This window comes from Neoarius graeffei, chromosome 23 (assembly GCF_027579695.1).
Source record: "Neoarius graeffei isolate fNeoGra1 chromosome 23, fNeoGra1.pri, whole genome shotgun sequence".
NCBI lineage: Eukaryota > Metazoa > Chordata > Actinopteri > Siluriformes > Ariidae > Neoarius > Neoarius graeffei.
In genome coordinates, this window is record NC_083591.1 from 47,011,841 (window position 1) to 47,029,282 (window position 17,442).

Sequence of the window (17,442 nt, forward strand, 5' to 3'; positions counted from 1 at the left end):
CTGGAGCCAATCTCAGCTGACCCTGGGAGAGAGGTAGGGTACATGCTAGACAGGTTGCCAGTCTATCATGGGGCTAACACACAGAGACAGACAGCCATTCACACCTATGGGCAATTTAGAGTCGCTACTTGACATAATCTTTATGGAGAAAATCCACATAAGCACGAGGAGAACATGTAAACTCCACATAGAAAGGACCCAGCTGATTAGCAGGTTCAAACCCAGAAACTGCTTGCTGTGAGGTGACACCCCCCAACATGAGCTTGTTTTTTTCAAAGTAATGTGTATTTCAAATACCCGTATATCTCATCTCATTATGTCTAGTTGCTTTATCCTGTTCTACAGGGTCGCAGGCAAGCTGGAGCCTATCCCAGCTGACTACGGGCGAAAGGCGGGGTACACCCTGGACAAGTCGCCAGGTCATCACAGGGCTGACACATAGACACAGACAACCATTCACAGTCAATTTAGAGTCACCAGTTAACCTAACCTGCATGTCTTTGGACTGTGGGGGAAACCGGAGGAAACCCACGCGGACACAGGGAGAACATGCAAACTCCGCACAGAAGGGCCCTCGCCGGCCACGGGGCTCGAACCCGGACCTTCTTGCTGTGAGGCGACAGCGCTAACCACTACACCACCATGCCGCCCAAATACCCGTATATTTCCATTGAATTATAAAGTTTGTCAAGAAAGTGATGAACATCAAATTATTTACAAAGCCTGCACAATTTGTATAAATTTATTAGACTTGTTTGTTTGTTTGTTTATTTACTCTGGCTTTAAATTTGGCAAAGAGAACATTATGACTCATCAGTCTTGACTTGGGATTTGAATGCCAAGACTTAAACTGACTTGTGATTTACAAAACAATGATTTAGTACCCTTTTTGCTAAACACAACATACTTTTTTTTGTTTGTTTATGACCAAATAAAGACATTTATTTTAGATAAAATGATCTGACTAAAGCAATAGAAGATAAGCATATGACTTTCCCTGACTTTAAACTGTCGGGAAAGGTCCTAAACATCTGTAGGGAAGTGAAATATCTGGGACGTTATCACAGACCAACTGACAGATGATGAGGATATTTATCGCCAGTGCCGTATGTTGTATGTGCAAGCAAATGTATTGGCACGAAAATTTGGTAACTGCTCTGATAATGTGAAGTTGACTCTCTTTAAAGTGTATTGTTCACCTTTATATACTGCACATTTATGGTTAAACTATAAAAAATCCAGCTTCCAGAGATTACAAGTGGCTTACAATGATGCGTTGAGGATACTCCTAAAAAGGCCCAGATGGACAAGTGCGAGTGGGCTGTGTGTGAGTGCTGGAGTTAATACACTGAATGCAGTGTTGAGAAACACAATGTATAGATTTATCTGCAGGCTGAATGACTTAAAAAACCAAAATGTTGTGGCACTAGTAAGCATGGTATACAGTGACACTTGCTGCACATCTCAGTATTGGAAGCATTGGTATAAGTGTCTCTTGAAATTGTGACATTAGATGTTTTTAATTTTGTGTGTTGTTTGTAATGATTTGTTTTTATATTGTGATTGTGGGGTTTTTTTTGTCTTATGTGTTAATTTAATTGTTTTTTTGTACTCTGTGGGGATGGACCTTGAGTCTGGAATAAAGCATCATCATCATCATCAATACACAGCAGTGAAAGGAAATCTCGAATGTTTCAGGACAGGCGTGTAGTATCGCGAGATTTGAGGCGTTTCCTCAGATATGCCCAGTACGTTGCTAGCAAATTAGCAGGCTAGTGAGCTAAATAGCTAAACCTACCTAGCTGGTTTCTTAGCTTAGCTTGTTTAACGACTGTATTTGTACTTGTATGGTAACTAACAAATAGGTTTTGTCCTGTGGGGAGATAAATGTTATTTAATTATTATTATTTATTTCCTAAAAGGTATTGTTAACTCCTAGAAGAGCTAATGTTTTTTTGGACGACAGCTAACTCTTGAGGTAACAGTCTTTGCGCGCGGGTCATTTATTGAGATGCTGCAGGTTTAGCAAACATTAGCTGGTTGGTTTTATAAATTATTGGTAAAAGTGTTGTTCGTTTAAAAAAAATCTAGAATATTCAGTTTAAGTCGGCTTTACATGGCTAGTATGTAGTATGTCGAGTTTGATAGAAGTGTTAAAGGTGGAGAATACGGTTGCATGCCCGTCTTAGCCATTTATTAGAGTAGCTATAAATACAGCTGTCTGTGGTGTGTTAATATTTACTCTGGACTTTCACTTTTCCTTGCATGTGTTTACTGTGTAGCTGGGCTCGGAGATTGCTTTGGAGTGGCTTGTAAGCCAAACAGTTAGCAGGCTAACACACGACTGAAGCAGGCAGGCGTCTTCCTGGAGCACCTGTTAATTACTCGACCTGCTGCTGAGCTGATATTCACAGATAAACAGTGGGATTTCTCAGATTTCAGCTCTCATTAGCGTCGCACCAACGTGAGCTTGCGGTATAATGTGGATCTAGTGGTGATGCTTGTAAGGATTGAGAGAGATTGTCAAGTTGAACATGGCTCCCAAAAAAAGACCAGTCCCTTTAATCATAGGTGGTAGTGGAGAAGCTCAGAGCACAGCTTCAAATCTAGGGGCTGCTTCAGAGTAAGTGCATGTGATTCAGTTCTTCTTTGTATTATTATCATCATCATTTTCCTTTCTATTATTGTCCTTTTTTATTATTCATCCTCTTATTTATCATTTACAGAGTTCCTACAGGTCATGGGATTTCTGGAATATCATAGAATCAGCCATGGCCAATCAGGGATTTGATCCTTTTTTTGGGGTCAAGTCATGGAATATCAGGGCGCTTTGTTTGTTTGTAGCGTGTTTTAAAATTTACTTAGCGTTCGTCAAAATGGAATATTCTCCATGCAGTATTTAAATAATATTGGGGGGCTTTTTTTCATAGTATCTACATCAGATATATTCCGTTCAGCTAGCATGATATTGAACGAGTCAAAAACGAGTTCGGTATCATCCTAGTTGAATGGCGGTGCTTGAAAGTTTGCGAGTTTTCTATAGTTCTGCATAAATGACCTAAAACATCAGATTTTCACACAAGTGAAAATAAAAGTAGATAAAGAGAACCCAGTTAAACAAATGAGACAAAAATATTATACTTGGTCATTTATTTATTGAGGAAAATGATCCAGTATTACATATCTGTGAGTGGTAAAAGTATGTGAACCTTTGCTTTCAGTATCTGGTGTGACCCCCTTGTGCAGCAATAACTGCAACTAAACGTTTCCAGTACCATAACTGTTGATCAGTCCTGCACATCAGTGTGGAGGAATTTTAGCCCATTCCACCATACAGAACAGTTTTAACTCTGGGATGTTGGTGGGTTTCCTCACATGAGCTGCTCACTTCAGGTCCTTCCACAACATTTCGATTTGACTTGGCCATTCCAAAATATTAACTTTATTCTTCTTTAACCATTCTTTGGTAGAACGACTTGTGTGCTTAGGGTCATTGTCTTGCTGCATGACCCACCTTCTCTTGAGATTCAGTTCATGGACATGTCCTGACGGTTTCCTTTAGAAGTTGCTGGAAAGCTGTCCTGGCCCAGATGCAGCAAAACGGGTCCAAACCATGATACTACCACCACCATGTTTCACAGATTGGATAAGGTTCTTATGCTGGAATGCAGTGTTTTCCTTTCTCCAAACATAATGCTTCTCATTTAAACCAAAAAGTTCTATTTTGGGCGGCACGGTAGTGTAGTGGTTAGCGCTGTCGCCTCACAGCAAGAAGGTCCTGGGTTTGAGCCCCGTGGCCGGCGAGGGCCTTTCTGTGTGGAGTTTGCATGTTCTCCCCGTGTCCGCGTGGGTTTCCTCTGGGTGCTCCGGTTTCCCCCACAGTCCAAAGACATGCAGGTTAGGTTAACTGGTGACTCTAAATTGACCGTAGGTGTGAATGTGAGTGTGAATGGTTGTCTGTGTCTATGTGTCAGCCCTGTGATGACCTGGCGACTTGTCCAGGGTGTACCCCGCCTTTCGCCCACAGTCAGCTGGGATAGGCTCCAGCTTGCCTGCGACCCTGTAGAAGGATAAAGCGGCTAGAGATAATGAAATGAGTTCTATTTTGGTCTCATCTGTCCACAAAACATTTTTCCAATAGCCTTCTGGCTTGTCCACGTGATCTTTAGCAAACTGAAGACAAGCAGCAATGTTCTTTTTGGAGAGCAGTGGCTTTCTCCTTGCAACCCTGCTATGCACACCATTGTTGTTCAGTGTTCTCCTGATGGTGGACTCATGAACATTAACCAATGTGAGAGAGGCCTTCAATTGCTTAGAAGTTACCCTGGGGTCCTTTGTGACTTCGCCGACTATTACACGCCTTGCTCTTGGAGTGATCTTTGTTGGTCAACTACTCCTGGGGAGGGTAACAATGGTCTTGAATTTCCTCCATTTGTACACAATCTGTCTGACTGTGGATTGGTGGAGTCCAAACTCTTTAGAGATGGTTTTGTAACCTTTTCCAGCCTGATGAGCATCAACAATGCTTTTTCTGAGGTCCTCAGAAATCTCCTTTGTTTATGCTATGATACACTTCCACAAACATGTGTTGTGAAGATCAGACTTTGATAGATCCCTGTTCTTTAAATAAAACGGGGTGCCCACTCACACCTGATTGTCATCCCATTGATTGAAAACACCTGACTCTTATTTCACTTTCAAATTAACTGCTAATCCTAGAGGTTCACATACTTTTGCCACTCACAGATATGTAATATTGGATCATTTTCCTCAATAAATAAATGACCAAGTATGATATTTTTGTCTCATTTGTTTAACTGGGTTCTCTTATCTACTTTTAGGACTTGTGTGAAAATCTGATGTTTTTAGGTCGTATTTATGCAGAAATATAGAAAATTCTAAAGGGTTCACAAACTTTCAACCACTGTATCTTATATACCATGAAAAAAAGTCAGCCTGTTATTATTATTATTATTATTATTATTATTATACATACACACCCAGTTGTTTTATGTCTGTTGGTATGTTTTTCTCTTATAAATATGCATGAAGAATATCTAATGAAGTTTTGGTAGCCTTTCAGGTGTTCAATGCGTCTTTCTCTTTCCCAGTGAACAAAGAAATGCTTCTGCACATGTGCAGCAGAAAACTTTTAAAGATATTTTGTGGGGGCTTTTTTCACCTTTATTGGATAGGACAGTGTAGAGACAGGAAATGAGTGGGAGAGAGAGATGGGGAGGGATCGGGAAATTAGTCCACGGATTTATGGTATGGTACCTTATCCACCTGAGCCACGATGCCCCCAACAGAAAACTTTTTCGTTGAATATTCACATCGGCTCTGTCATGTGATGTCATGTTGTCTTGACAACCATGCAATATCAAACCATATTCAGTGCTCATTCTCCATTGGGTAGAGTGACAGAATACATGTAGGATAAGTGATATGCTAACAATATTGCGTGCTATCAAACAAAAAGTGTCCTGTGTGTATAATATGGCCCTTTTCCACTACCCTTTTTCAGCTCACTTCAGCCCGACACGGCTTGCGTTTCGACTACCAAAAACCAGCACGACTCAGCTCGTTTCAGCCCTGCTTAGCCCCTAAAACTCGCACCGTTTTGGAGTGGGGCTGAAGCGAGCCGAGCCGAGTGAGGCTGGGGGCGTGAGCAGACACTCCCCTGTGCACTGATTGGTGAGGAGGAGTGTCCTCACATGCCCACACACGCCCCGCGAGCGCGCTGCGATCTGTAAACACCGCAAACCCGGAAGAAGAAGAATTACGAATTACGAGAATTATGAAGCCTTATGCGCCTCGCCTCATCTATACGCTCTTGCCAGTATCTGTTGGCGTTGTCGGTGACAACAAGCCACAGCACCAAGACCAGCAACACTAACGACTCCATGTCCTCCATGTTTATTGTTTACTATTCGGGTCGTGAGACTACCGCTTAAAAGCTCACTGATGTCACTGTTTGCGCTGCTTAACGACATCACCTGACGTCCACCCACTTTCGCTAACTCCACCCAATGTGTCCACCCACTTCCAGCCAGCACGGTTCAGCGCGGTTGTAGTCGAAATGCAACTCCAACAGCCCCACTCAGCCCGACTCAGCACGGCACAGCTCAGCCCGACTCAGCCGCGTTTGTAGTGGAAAAGCGGCAATAGTTTTCTTTATTTTACTATGTTTAAGCAGTGAAGGAATACTTTAAGTTTTGTATTGAAAACATCTGTGAACTAGTAAATGAAGCTCGCTAAACTGCTGGGCTTAAAATACCATGGCTGGTTTTTGTTTGCTCAGCACAAAGACAACCTGTTTTTCTGTTCAGTATAGGTCATGGAAAGGAAATTCAGCTTTTTAGTTTAATGACAATCAGGGAAAAGTCGGGGAGTTTGATATTTGGCTTAAAGTGGGAACCCTGCTTTCATTATTGATCATCTTTCTCTTGTTGTTCTTATGACATCTTATCTTATTCACCTCCTGTTTATTTTTATTCTTTGTCTTATTAGCTCACATGGCCATAGGCCGATGAGCTATTGCCATCAGGCAGCGTCCATCATCCGTCTACAATTCACAAAAATTGCTACTCCTACCTGAGTTTTCCATGGATTTTGATTCTGATTGTTTTGTTTGGAAGATCTAATCAGTCTGCACAATAGTTACTCCTTGCGTTGCAGACGCTCTGATTGTTTCTCGTTCATTTTATTCTTAATCATCTTTTCTGTTTCTTCCATTTTTATTTGATTTATTTGTCATTATCATAGTCTCCTCTTTTCTTGTTGTGTGTGGGGTTTTTTTTGTTTGTTTATTCTTAGCATTATTACTCCAAACTCACTTGTGTTTGCATTTTTGTCAGAGCTTATCTTGAGACACTGCAGAAGAAACTAGAGGAGCTGGACTTGGACGAGCAGCAGAAGAAGCGTTTGGAAGCCTTCCTCACACAGAAAGCCAAAGTGGGAGAGCTGAAGGATGATGACTTTCAGCAGATCTGTGAGCTGGGAGCAGGAAACGGTGGCGTGGTTCATAAAGTCTGCCACAAGCCCTCTCGACTGATCATGGCCAGAAAGGTGAGGTGAATTCGAGAGCCAAAGACAAACGGATGTTTTAATTCGGGGATTAACTTGAAGCAGTACGGTTTAGCTAGATGGGTGTCGTCTCAGTAGCAGGACGAATGAACAGATCTCCAGACTTTGTTTATATGAACAGAGATCAGAGCTGATCTTCAGTAATACAAGTTGATCTTCAGTAATACAAGTTGATTGAAATGTAAATCGTATCATATAAGAATGTTTTACAGAAAAATGCTTTAATTTGGGACAGTCAAGGCTGTTAATATTAATGTGTATACATATTTTATCTTTAAAGATATTTGACCTTATTTTGATGCTAGAGCTGAGAAAGAATGCTGAACAATCGGCCACCCAACATGATTTTATAATGAAAACCTAAGTTTTAAGCCTTATACTACTTAGAACAAGAAACAGCTCTGATTTAAAATGGATCTTACCTTTGCCAAGCTTTTTTTTTTTCCAATTACTTATTCAATTTTTGTACTGTTAATCAGAGGTGGACAGTACCGAAGTACATTTACTTGAGTACTGTACTTAAGTACACTGAGTGTCTGTACTTAACTTGAATATTATTTTTTTTGGAAACTTATGACTTTACTACATTTTAAAAAAACAAATATCGTACTTTTCACTCCACTACATTTCTGTCAAGGTCCTCATTACTATGAAGTGGCTTTGAAAGTGGATGTTTTTTCTTTTTCTTTTCTAAAATATGATGTTTTTTTTCCCAGGTGACACTAAGACAGCCTATCAGTAATCACTAGGGTCACGTCCATAGACTGTATAAATTCAAGTTCAATGATTTCTCAGCAGCTTTATTTGAACACGATTAGTTGATGGTAGAATGGAAGGAGGCGGATCTTCTGGGGAATGCACACATTCATGGCCCATGAACCCATGATTCAGTTTTCTGAAAGGATTAAAGATTTTTGTTTTAATTGTTTGCTTTGTTTGCGTAAAACGAACCGCATCACGGTCTACAAAAACTCACCATGCAACCTGCGGAAGCATATTGAGTTATATAAAGGTTTTATTCCAAGAGAAAGCTTGCAATGAAGTTGTCTGTGCTTTTAGAGCTAGCGATAACGTTGCAATAGCTATGCAGTCTGGTTTGTCAAATGACTTTTTATGGATTTGCCCGACAAGTTGCCGTCACCTTGTCCACGGCTAACGTTAACTCATAGCTAGTTAACTTGGACACTGTTAGTTAGCATGTAAAAACAGAGTTACGCTAACATGAATAATGCTAACTTATCTGAAGTCCTTTCAGAAATGTTTTAGCATAATTTTGCCAAATAAACAATGTAGAAATCTTTCTTTTCTAGTAGCGTTAGCTACCCAATATAATTTCGAGTTTGAAAAGAGTTTGCTAGCATGTCAGGTGGAGTTTCACTGACTAGCTAGCTTAACGTTAAACTGCCATGATGCACAGCATGCGTTCATTTTGTGAATTCACATTTCTGTCTTTGGTAACGGCATTAGGTTTTGTAAGCGTTGTGGCAATAATACAACAATGCGTTGACAGAAAATGTACTTTTAATACTTAAGTATTTTTAAAAGCAAGTACTTCAGTACTTAAGTAAAAATTTGACTGGACACCTTTCACTTGTATCGGAGTAACGTTTGACCAGTGGGATCTGTACTTTGACTTAAGTAATGAAGTTGGGTACTTTGTCCACCTCTGCTGTTAATCACAGTCTCTCTTCTGTTAAGGCTCATGTTTGTACAAACGTCCTGATTCGAACCCCCACCCCTTTCTTCCATTTAGCTCATTCATCTTGAGATCAAACCAGCAATCAGGAACCAGATCATTAGAGAACTGCAAGTCCTTCATGAATGCAACTCTCCTTATATAGTGGGCTTTTATGGTGCTTTCTACAGCGATGGAGAGATCAGTATCTGTATGGAGCACATGGTGAGTGCACTTGTGTAATCGTGCACCATTAGAATCTTTGAAAACCACCATACTACAAAATTTGCTGATGCATCTGGGTGCAAGACCACAACTTCTCCTGCTGCTCTACACATATTTAGCATGCTTATTATATGGATGCTAATAGTGCTAGATCAGCTGAATCAGGAAGAAGCTGTGATGAAGTGCAGAAACAAAAATCTAGTATGGGCTTTCGTGATTTTCTTGCTACAGGATGGAGGTTCTCTGGATCAAGTACTAAAAGAGGCTCGGCGAATTCCAGAAGAAATCCTGGGGAAAGTCAGTATAGCTGTAAGTACGTTATCTAATGGTGTAAATATTAAGATACTGAACGCCACCTTTCAGCCATGAAGACCTCACAGGCTTACTTTTATTGTGCTTGTGTCTTTTAGGTGTTAAGAGGTCTTGCTTACCTTCGAGAAAAACATCAGATCATGCACAGAGGTAAAAAAAAAAAAGTTTTGTTAAAGATGGGGATCATTTTACCTCATGACGCTGTAATAATAACAGAATTATAGTATAATGGAAGTCTTACTTACTGTCCCACGTACCAGACTATCCACCTTGGGAGGCAGGTCCTTCAGTGCCATGGCCCCCAGGCTCTGGAATTCTCTCCCTCAATCTCTGTGACTCTTACTCTTTCTCAACCTTCAAATGTGATTTAAAGACTTTTCTTTTGCATGAATACTTGTCTTCTTCCTTCTCTGTTTAGTTTACAAAAAAAAATAAAAAATTCTCCCATGTAAAGCAACCTTGGGTCTGTGAAAGGTGCTATATAAATTAAACGTAATATTAAGTTGAAGGGGAGTTATAGATATTATTTTTTCTTTTCTTGTTGTCAGGTGTTTTGAAATACAACCCTGATTCCAAAAAAGTTGGGACAAAGTACAAATTGTAAATAAAAACGGAATGCAATAATTCACAAATCTCAAAAACTGATATTGTATTCACAATAGAACATAGACAACATATCAAATGTCGAAAGTGAGACATTTTGAAATTTCATGACCGCAACACATCTCAGAAAAGTTGGGACAGGGGCAATAAGAGGCTGGAAAAGTTAAAGGTACAAAAAAGGAACAGCTGGAGGACCAAATTGCAACTCGTTAGGTCAATTGGCAATAGGTCATTAACATGACTGGGTATAAAAAGAGCATCTTGGAGTGGCAGTGGCTCTCAGAAGTAAAGATGGGAAGAGGATCACCAATCCCCCTAATTCTGCACCGACAAATAGTGGAGCAATATCAGAAAGGAGTTCGACAGTGTAAAATTGCCAAGAGTTTGAACATATCATCATCTACAGTGCATAATATCAAAAGATTCAGAGAATCTGGAAGAATCTCTGTGCGTAAGGGTCAAGGCCGGAAAACCATACTGGGTGCCCGTGAGCTTCGGGCCCTTAGACGGCACTGCATCACATACAGGCATGCTTCTGTATTGGAAATCACAAAATGGGCTCAGGAATATTTCCAGAGAACATTATCTGTGAACACAATTCACTGTGCCATCCGCCGTTGCCAGCTAAAACTCTATAGTTCAAAGAAGAAGCCGTATCTAAACATGATCCAGAAGCGCAGACGTCTTCTCTGGGCCAAGGCTCATTTAAAATGGACTGTGGCAAAGTGGAAAACTGTTCTGTGGTCAGACGAATCAAAATTTGAAGTTCTTTATGGAAATCAGGGACGCCGTGTCATTCGGACTAAAGAGGAGAAGGACGGCCCAAGTTGTTATCAGCGCTCAGTTCAGAAGCCTGCATCTCTGATGGTATGGGGTTGCATTAGTGCGTGTGGCATGGGCAGCTTACACATCTGGAAAGACACCATCAATGCTGAAAGGTATATCCAGGTTCTAGAGCAACATATGCTCCCATCCAGACGACGTCTCTTTCAGGGAAGACCTTGCATTTTCCAACATGACAATGCCAAACCACATACTGCATCAATTACAGCATCATGGCTGCGTAGAAGAAGGGTCCGGGTACTGAACTGGCCAGCCTGCAGTCCAGATCTTTCACCCATAGAAAACATTTGGCGCATCATAAAACGGAAGATACAACAAAAAAGACCTAAGACAGTTGAGCAACTAGAATCCTACATTAGACAAGAATGGGTTAACATTCCTATCCCTAAACTTGAGCAACTTGTCTCCTCAGTCCCCAGATGTTTACAGACTGTTGTAAAGAGAAAAGGGGATGTCTCACAGTGGGAAACATGGCCTTGTCCCAACTTTTTTGAGATGTGTTGTTGTCATGAAATTTAAAATCACCTAATTTTTCTCTTTAAATGATACATTTTCTCAGTTTAAACATTTGATATGTCATCTATGTTCTATTCTGAATAAAATATGGAATTTTGAAACTTCCACATCATTGCATTCCGTTTTTATTTACAATTTGTACTTTGTCCCAACTTTTTTGGAATCGGGGTTGTATTAAGTTTTATTCCATCCACGTTCACTGGACATGAGCACTCTGATTGGCCTCACTACTACTAGGATATCAGCTCATATACCGTGAGGAGAGAAAAACAAAATGACAGTGTGTGCTGCTAAACCAACTGAGGACGAAATTAAAAACTCTACATGAAAAAAAACCCCAAAAAAAGCAAAAAAAATATGGAATGAAAATATTTGATCGTAAGAACTTTTGTTTTCAAGAATTATTATAGCATTTTTCACAAATTGCTCCTGTCATTTCACGTGTTTGTTTACATTTTAAGCTAGCCTGACAAGCCAGACTAAATGTGAATATTTAGTCTGGTCTTGGTCGTAGACATTTCCGAAGGGTGTGGGTAGGAACAACCCGTTGTCTTTCAAACTGTCTCTGTGCGTATAGGCTAACGCTCTGACCAATCAGCGCAACAGTGACTGTGACGTACTCAGAGCGACAGAAAGCAGTGGGGGAGTAGCCTGGCAAGCCAGACTAAATGTGACAGCGAAACGTCCTTCTTGAAAAGGAATGAGCGGAGAGCCTCTTCCTGCTCATATTTCAATGAAAACTCCAAGTCTAATTCTTCTAAAACTGATTCCAAAGCAGAGTCAAACAAGCGCTGTTCAATAGCCGTAGCCATCTTTCATGTTGTGCTTTCTCCAGCGTCGCGCAGCCTTGTTGTCACTCCTGCAAAAGCCCGCCCAAAGAATCCAAACAAAAACCTTGTGTTGTGATTGGCGGGCACGATTTGATGCCCGGGGTGTGTTGTTGATATGGTCCGAGGCTAGACCCACTCGTAGGCAAAAATATTTTTGGCCGCTAGGCGGGTGGGTCTAGTTTACTAGGCTAATTTTAAGCGGAAATTATTTTGTTGGATGTTTTGTATAAAGTTTTTTTTTTTTTTTTTTTTTTTTTTCTAAATAAGTAATTTATTTTATTTGTATAAAGTTTTGGGTGGCACAGTGATGTAGTGGTTAGCGCTGTCGCCTCACAGCAAGAAGGTCCGGGTTCGAGCCCCGTGGCCGGCGAGGGCCTTTCTGTGTGGAGTTTGCATGTTCTCCCCGTGTCCGCGTGGGTTTCCTCCGGGTGCTCCGGTTTCCCCCACAGTCCAAAGACATGCAGGTTAGGTTAACTGGTGACTCTAAATTGACCGTAGGTGTGAATGTGAGTGTGAATGGTTGTCTGTGTCTATGTGTCAGCCCTGTGATGACCTGGCGACTTGTCCAGGGTGTACCCCGCCTTTTGCCCGTAGTCAGCTGGGATAGGCTCCAGCTTGCCTGCGACCCTGTAGAACAGGATAAAGCAGCTAGAGATGATGAGATGAGATGTATGAAGTTTTTATTTAATAATAATATGGACAGTGGCTAAACTTTGCTTGGAGCCGGTCTAGAATGGAGAAGTAAGCCGACTCCTTCCCTCCACCAGTCTGGGCGCACACCTCGGGCAAGTGTCAGTACGCCCTAAGCCCCCCTGAACCAGGGAAATGGTTATAAACACGGCATTGGTAGCAGGACGTCGTTAATGTCTGTGGGAGACGAACCTTTTAAAAAGTCAATGGTACAGGCATTAGATGGATTCTGAGGTCCAGAGAGACAGACAGAGGGGGCACGACGCTGTCTGATCTTTATCGTGCATGGTGTGTTTGTCGTTGTTTTATTTATCAAATTTGCAAAAAATAAAAATGCTGTTTTTCAAAATCCAGTGAATCTGGACAGAATAAGAGTTATTCCACTCAATCTCATCCTACATGGTTTATAGCCAACTTGGCACTACGCGCCTCATTGGCTATCTGCTCATGTATGACTTGATTTCGTGGAATGATTGTTAAATATACTGCCAAGTTCAAAACCACTTTTGTAGTGTGGTGAAATTTGTACGAGACCATTTATTCAGTAGGTTCTTGCTTCATTGTTGGAACGCAATACAACAATCTCATTTGCTTAAAACTGAGCTTCACCGGATCTTTGCCGTTGGATTCCTTGGAAAATAACGCATACCTCCTGGAAACTTTTGTACCCTTTGGTTAGTTTGTTGTATTCCTCATTCAGTGTAAGAAATGTTTTTGGTTTTTCTCTTACAGATGTCAAGCCATCAAACATACTGGTGAACTCAAGAGGGGAGATTAAGCTGTGTGATTTTGGAGTGAGCGGTCAGCTTATCGACTCCATGGCCAACTCTTTCGTAGGCACAAGGTCGTACATGTCTGTAAGTGTGTAATCTACTCTTGCCAAGAGTCATGATCATACAACCGTTTGTATTACTACTATTCAATTATTTACAAATTATAAAATGGAGGGGGGCACCCACCTCCACCTCCTCAATGCCCCTCTTTGTGTCTTGTTAAGCCTGAGAGACTGCAGGGGACTCATTACTCAGTGCAATCAGATGTGTGGAGTATGGGACTGTCTCTGGTGGAGCTCTCCATCGGGCGCTACCCCATCCCTCCCCCTGATGCCAAGGAACTGGAGGCCATTTTTGGCCGACCTGTAGCGGAGGGAGAAACACAGAGCACCTCCCCACGTCCCAGACCTCCAGGAAGGCCAGTCAGTGGTACGACATACAAATTAACCAGATGAACACTTTGAACCATTTTTCCATTAGTTACAGATTGACTGTTGGCGCTCTACTGCAGCGAAATCATTAAATCAGCGGTGCAGTTTAGTGTATATTAATACCTTCATTACTGTTTGTACAGGTTTTTAAAATTAATTGGTTTGAAACTGATTGATTATTTTCTGTTATCCTTCAGGACATGGCCCTGTCATGGCAATATTTGAGCTGCTGGATTACATAGTCAATGAGGTGAGGAAAACTGAGACGTGGCTTTGCTTCCTCATAAATTATACCTACTGAATTGTGAATATCTCTTTTAAAAAATAAATTTTCTGTCATTTGTGCGTCTCCGCACAGCCTCCACCTAAACTGCCTCATGGAGTCTTCACTGCAGATTTCCAGGACTTTGTGAACAAATGGTGACTACCCAGTTAAACTATATAGTAGTCTGGTAAAATATAGTGTTTGTGCTGATTGCTAAGTGTGTGTTAAGACGTGCTGAGTGCCTGTTGTCTTTCCTAGTCTAATCAAAAATCCTGCAGATAGGGCAGACCTGAAGATGCTGATGGTGAGTACGATGGAGGTCTTTTGCACTGGCCGGATCTGTAATTTAGACCTGAATGTGAGCGAGTGCCCATCTTTAGCGTTTCCTTTGCAGAGCAACACTAATGGCATTTCGTGTCTGTCTACAGAACCACACGTTTATTAAACGCTCAGAAGTGGAAGAAGTCGACTTTGCAGGCTGGTTGTGTAAAACGATGGGGTTCAACCAACCCAGCACACCCACCCGGACGACCGAATAACTCACCGAACAGGAAAAATGCTCCGTTTTCTTTCTTAAAGAACTGTTCCAGCATGTTTTAACCTAATATCCGTCTACCAGATCCGCAGCATATGATTTGATTACCACAGGCAAGAATTTAAACACGTTTTCCAGTACAGAGAAACAAACTGAAAACAGTTCAAAGAAGAATCCAGCCTGAACTACTTGCATATCAAAATTGTATAATTAGCATGTGATCTTCAGTGGTGGCCAAGATTTATTATAGAATCAAATTTAAAAAAAAAATTTTTTTTTTTGGTGTCTTGGTAAACATGCCCTCCCCCCCTTTATATTTTCGTTAACGCCAGTGGAATTTAGCTCCTGCTTCATCTTTAGTGATGCAGCAGTGCTTTAATCCTCTAGTCTGTCCACCTGTCTCACCTCCTCATCTTTGTTCAAACAGATCAGCTTCCAAAGCTTCATCTTAAAGGAACAGTCCACCGTACTTCCATAATGAAATATGCTCTTATCTGAATTGAGACGAGCTGCTCCGTACCTCTCCGAGCTTTGCGCGACCTCCCAGTCAGTCAGACGCAGTCAGACGCGCCGTCACTCCTGTTAGCAATGTAGCTAGGCTCAGTATGGCCAATGGTATTTTTTGGGGCTGTAGTTAGATGCGACCAAACTCTTCTGCGTTTTTCCTGTTTACATAGGTTTATATGACCAGTGATATGAAACAAGTTCAGTTACACAAATTGAAACGTAGCGGTTTTCTATGTTATGGAAAGTCCGCACTATAATGACAGGCGTACTAACACCTTCTGCGCGCTTCGGCAGCGCATTGATATCTGAGCTCCGTATCAATGCGCTGCCGAAGCACGCAGAAGGTGTTAGTACGCCTGTCATTATAGTGCGGACTTTCCATAGCATAGAAAATCGCCACGTTTCAATTTTTTTTAACTGAACTTGTTTCATATCACTGGTCATATAAACCTATGTAAACAGGAAAAACACGGAAGAGTTTGGTCGCATCTAACTACAGCCCCAAAAATACCATTGGCCATGCGGAGCCTAGCTACATTGCTAACAGGAGTGACAGCACGTCTGACTGCGTCTGACTGACTGGGAGGTCGCACAAAGCTCGGAGAGGTACGGAGCAGCTCGTCTCAATTCAGATAAGAGCATATTTCATTATGGAAGTACAGTGGACTGCTCCTTTAATGCTGATGCATTAATGCAGCATCGCAAACGCCACGTTGAGTCATAGATCAGCGCTTTGAGTCCAGTGTTTGTCTCCACTACGACTACATTGGATTTCTCGTTAACACTGGGATGAATTTGTGGTTGTTTCCAACCTGCTCGTACGTTTTATTGTTAGAAAGTAAGATGAAACTGTATGACTCATTTTAATAAGACCTTTCTGTCTCTTCCCAAGACCTTCATTGTTAGTGTGATGGTTGTAGTGTTGAATTTGCATTATATAGACACTTTTTTTTTTTTTTTTTTTTTTTTTTTTAATTTCTTGTCCGATTATAAATGTGTTTTTAGGTAAACGGATTCTCTGGGGTTTTTTTTCCCCCCATAATTCAGAAAGTCTTATCAGTGCATGGTAATATGGCACGTGCTGTACAGATAAGGTGGATCGTGATTAGGTTACAATTGCTGGAGTTCTTCTTTAAGCGCACACTTTTTTGCAGCCAGATCCCATTTCTAGAGCAGTTTGTGTATGTCATCATCCTGGATGCTCTCACTGCCCGGCTGAATTTATCCTGTATTTTAAATGAAGCAAAAAAAAAATTTTCAACTATACGTTCACATCAACATATATACATGCATGCATGCAGGCACACATCAGTTAAAGGTGTCTCAGGTGAATCTTATATTAAGTAAATAATTGTATAGACATGTCTTTATCTGGACCTAGATCAAATGCTATAATTAATATATACAGTATATGGACAAAATGTTCACCTCAAGCACTTGTATCAGACAGTCATGATGATCTCAGACCTGTTGACGTGAAAGAGAAATGATGTACGTGACTTATTGCCTTTGTCTCAATAAAACTCTTGTGAATGTAGATACTGATCTTGTCCTTTGTGGGAGTGATGGATTATTTAAATTTGATATTTTTTCATCTCGGCGGCACGGTGGTGTAGTGGTTAGCGCTGTCGCCTCACAGCAAGAAGGTCCGGGTTCGAGCCCCGTGGCCGGCGAAGGCCTTTCTGTGCGAGTTTGCATGTTCTCCCCGTGTCCGCGTGGGTTTCCTCCGGTTTCCCCCACAGTCCAAAGACATATAGGTTAGGTTAACTGGTTTTTTAAAATTGACTGTAGGTGTGAATGGTTGTCTGTGTCAGCCCTGTGATGACCTGGCGACTTGTCCGGGGTGTACCCCGCCTTTCGCCCGTAGTCAGCTGGGATAGGCTCCAGCTTGCCTGCGACCCTGTAGAACAGGATAAAGCGGCTAGAGATGATGAGATGAGATTTTTCATCTCATCTCAGCACAGATGGGGCTGAGAAATGCACATTTTCTTTCTTTTTGGATTTCACATATTGCTCCCTCTGGCCAAATGAAAAATCCAGGCAGGTTGCATTGTCTTATTTTGACCACCAGGTGGCTCTGAGGTTTAGATTTGGCAAAAATCATTTAAAGTCACAGATTCATGGGTGTTGTGTTTTGAGCCCTGGGGATTA

General features: G+C 41.4%; 1 protein-coding gene across 2 annotated transcripts; it reads left to right on the forward strand.

Annotated features, from left to right (window-relative positions):
• Positions 1 to 1,744: 1,744 nt before the first annotated feature.
• Positions 1,745 to 15,267, forward strand: map2k2b (mitogen-activated protein kinase kinase 2b). Of its 2 annotated transcripts, XM_060906277.1 has the most exons (12): positions 1,745 to 1,978; positions 2,283 to 2,623; positions 6,858 to 7,068; positions 8,840 to 8,986; positions 9,218 to 9,295; positions 9,397 to 9,448; positions 13,513 to 13,637; positions 13,778 to 13,982; positions 14,182 to 14,234; positions 14,343 to 14,404; positions 14,508 to 14,553; positions 14,678 to 15,267. In XM_060906277.1, the coding sequence occupies exons 2-12, from the start codon at positions 2,535 to 2,537 to the stop codon at positions 14,786 to 14,788; spliced, it is 1,179 nt and encodes a 392-aa protein (XP_060762260.1). In that variant the 5' UTR covers positions 1,745 to 1,978; positions 2,283 to 2,534; the 3' UTR covers positions 14,789 to 15,267. The 2 variants fall into 2 exon arrangements, with proteins under 2 accessions (XP_060762260.1, XP_060762261.1); XM_060906278.1 differs by having other exon boundaries at positions 1,745 to 2,623.
• The last annotated feature ends 2,175 nt before the right edge of the window (positions 15,268 to 17,442 follow it).

Excerpts from the sequence above, each read along its gene's own strand:
- map2k2b (XM_060906278.1), top strand. The coding sequence starts at position 2,535 with ATGGCTCCCAAAAAAAGACCAGTCCCTTTAATCATAGGTGGTAGTGGA. Across the intron at positions 9,449-13,512 it reads ACATCAGATCATGCACAGAG|ATGTCAAGCCATCAAACATA; the intron begins GTAAAAAAAAAA and ends TTTCTCTTACAG. Across the intron at positions 13,983-14,181 it reads TCCAGGAAGGCCAGTCAGTG|GACATGGCCCTGTCATGGCA; the intron begins GTACGACATACA and ends GTTATCCTTCAG.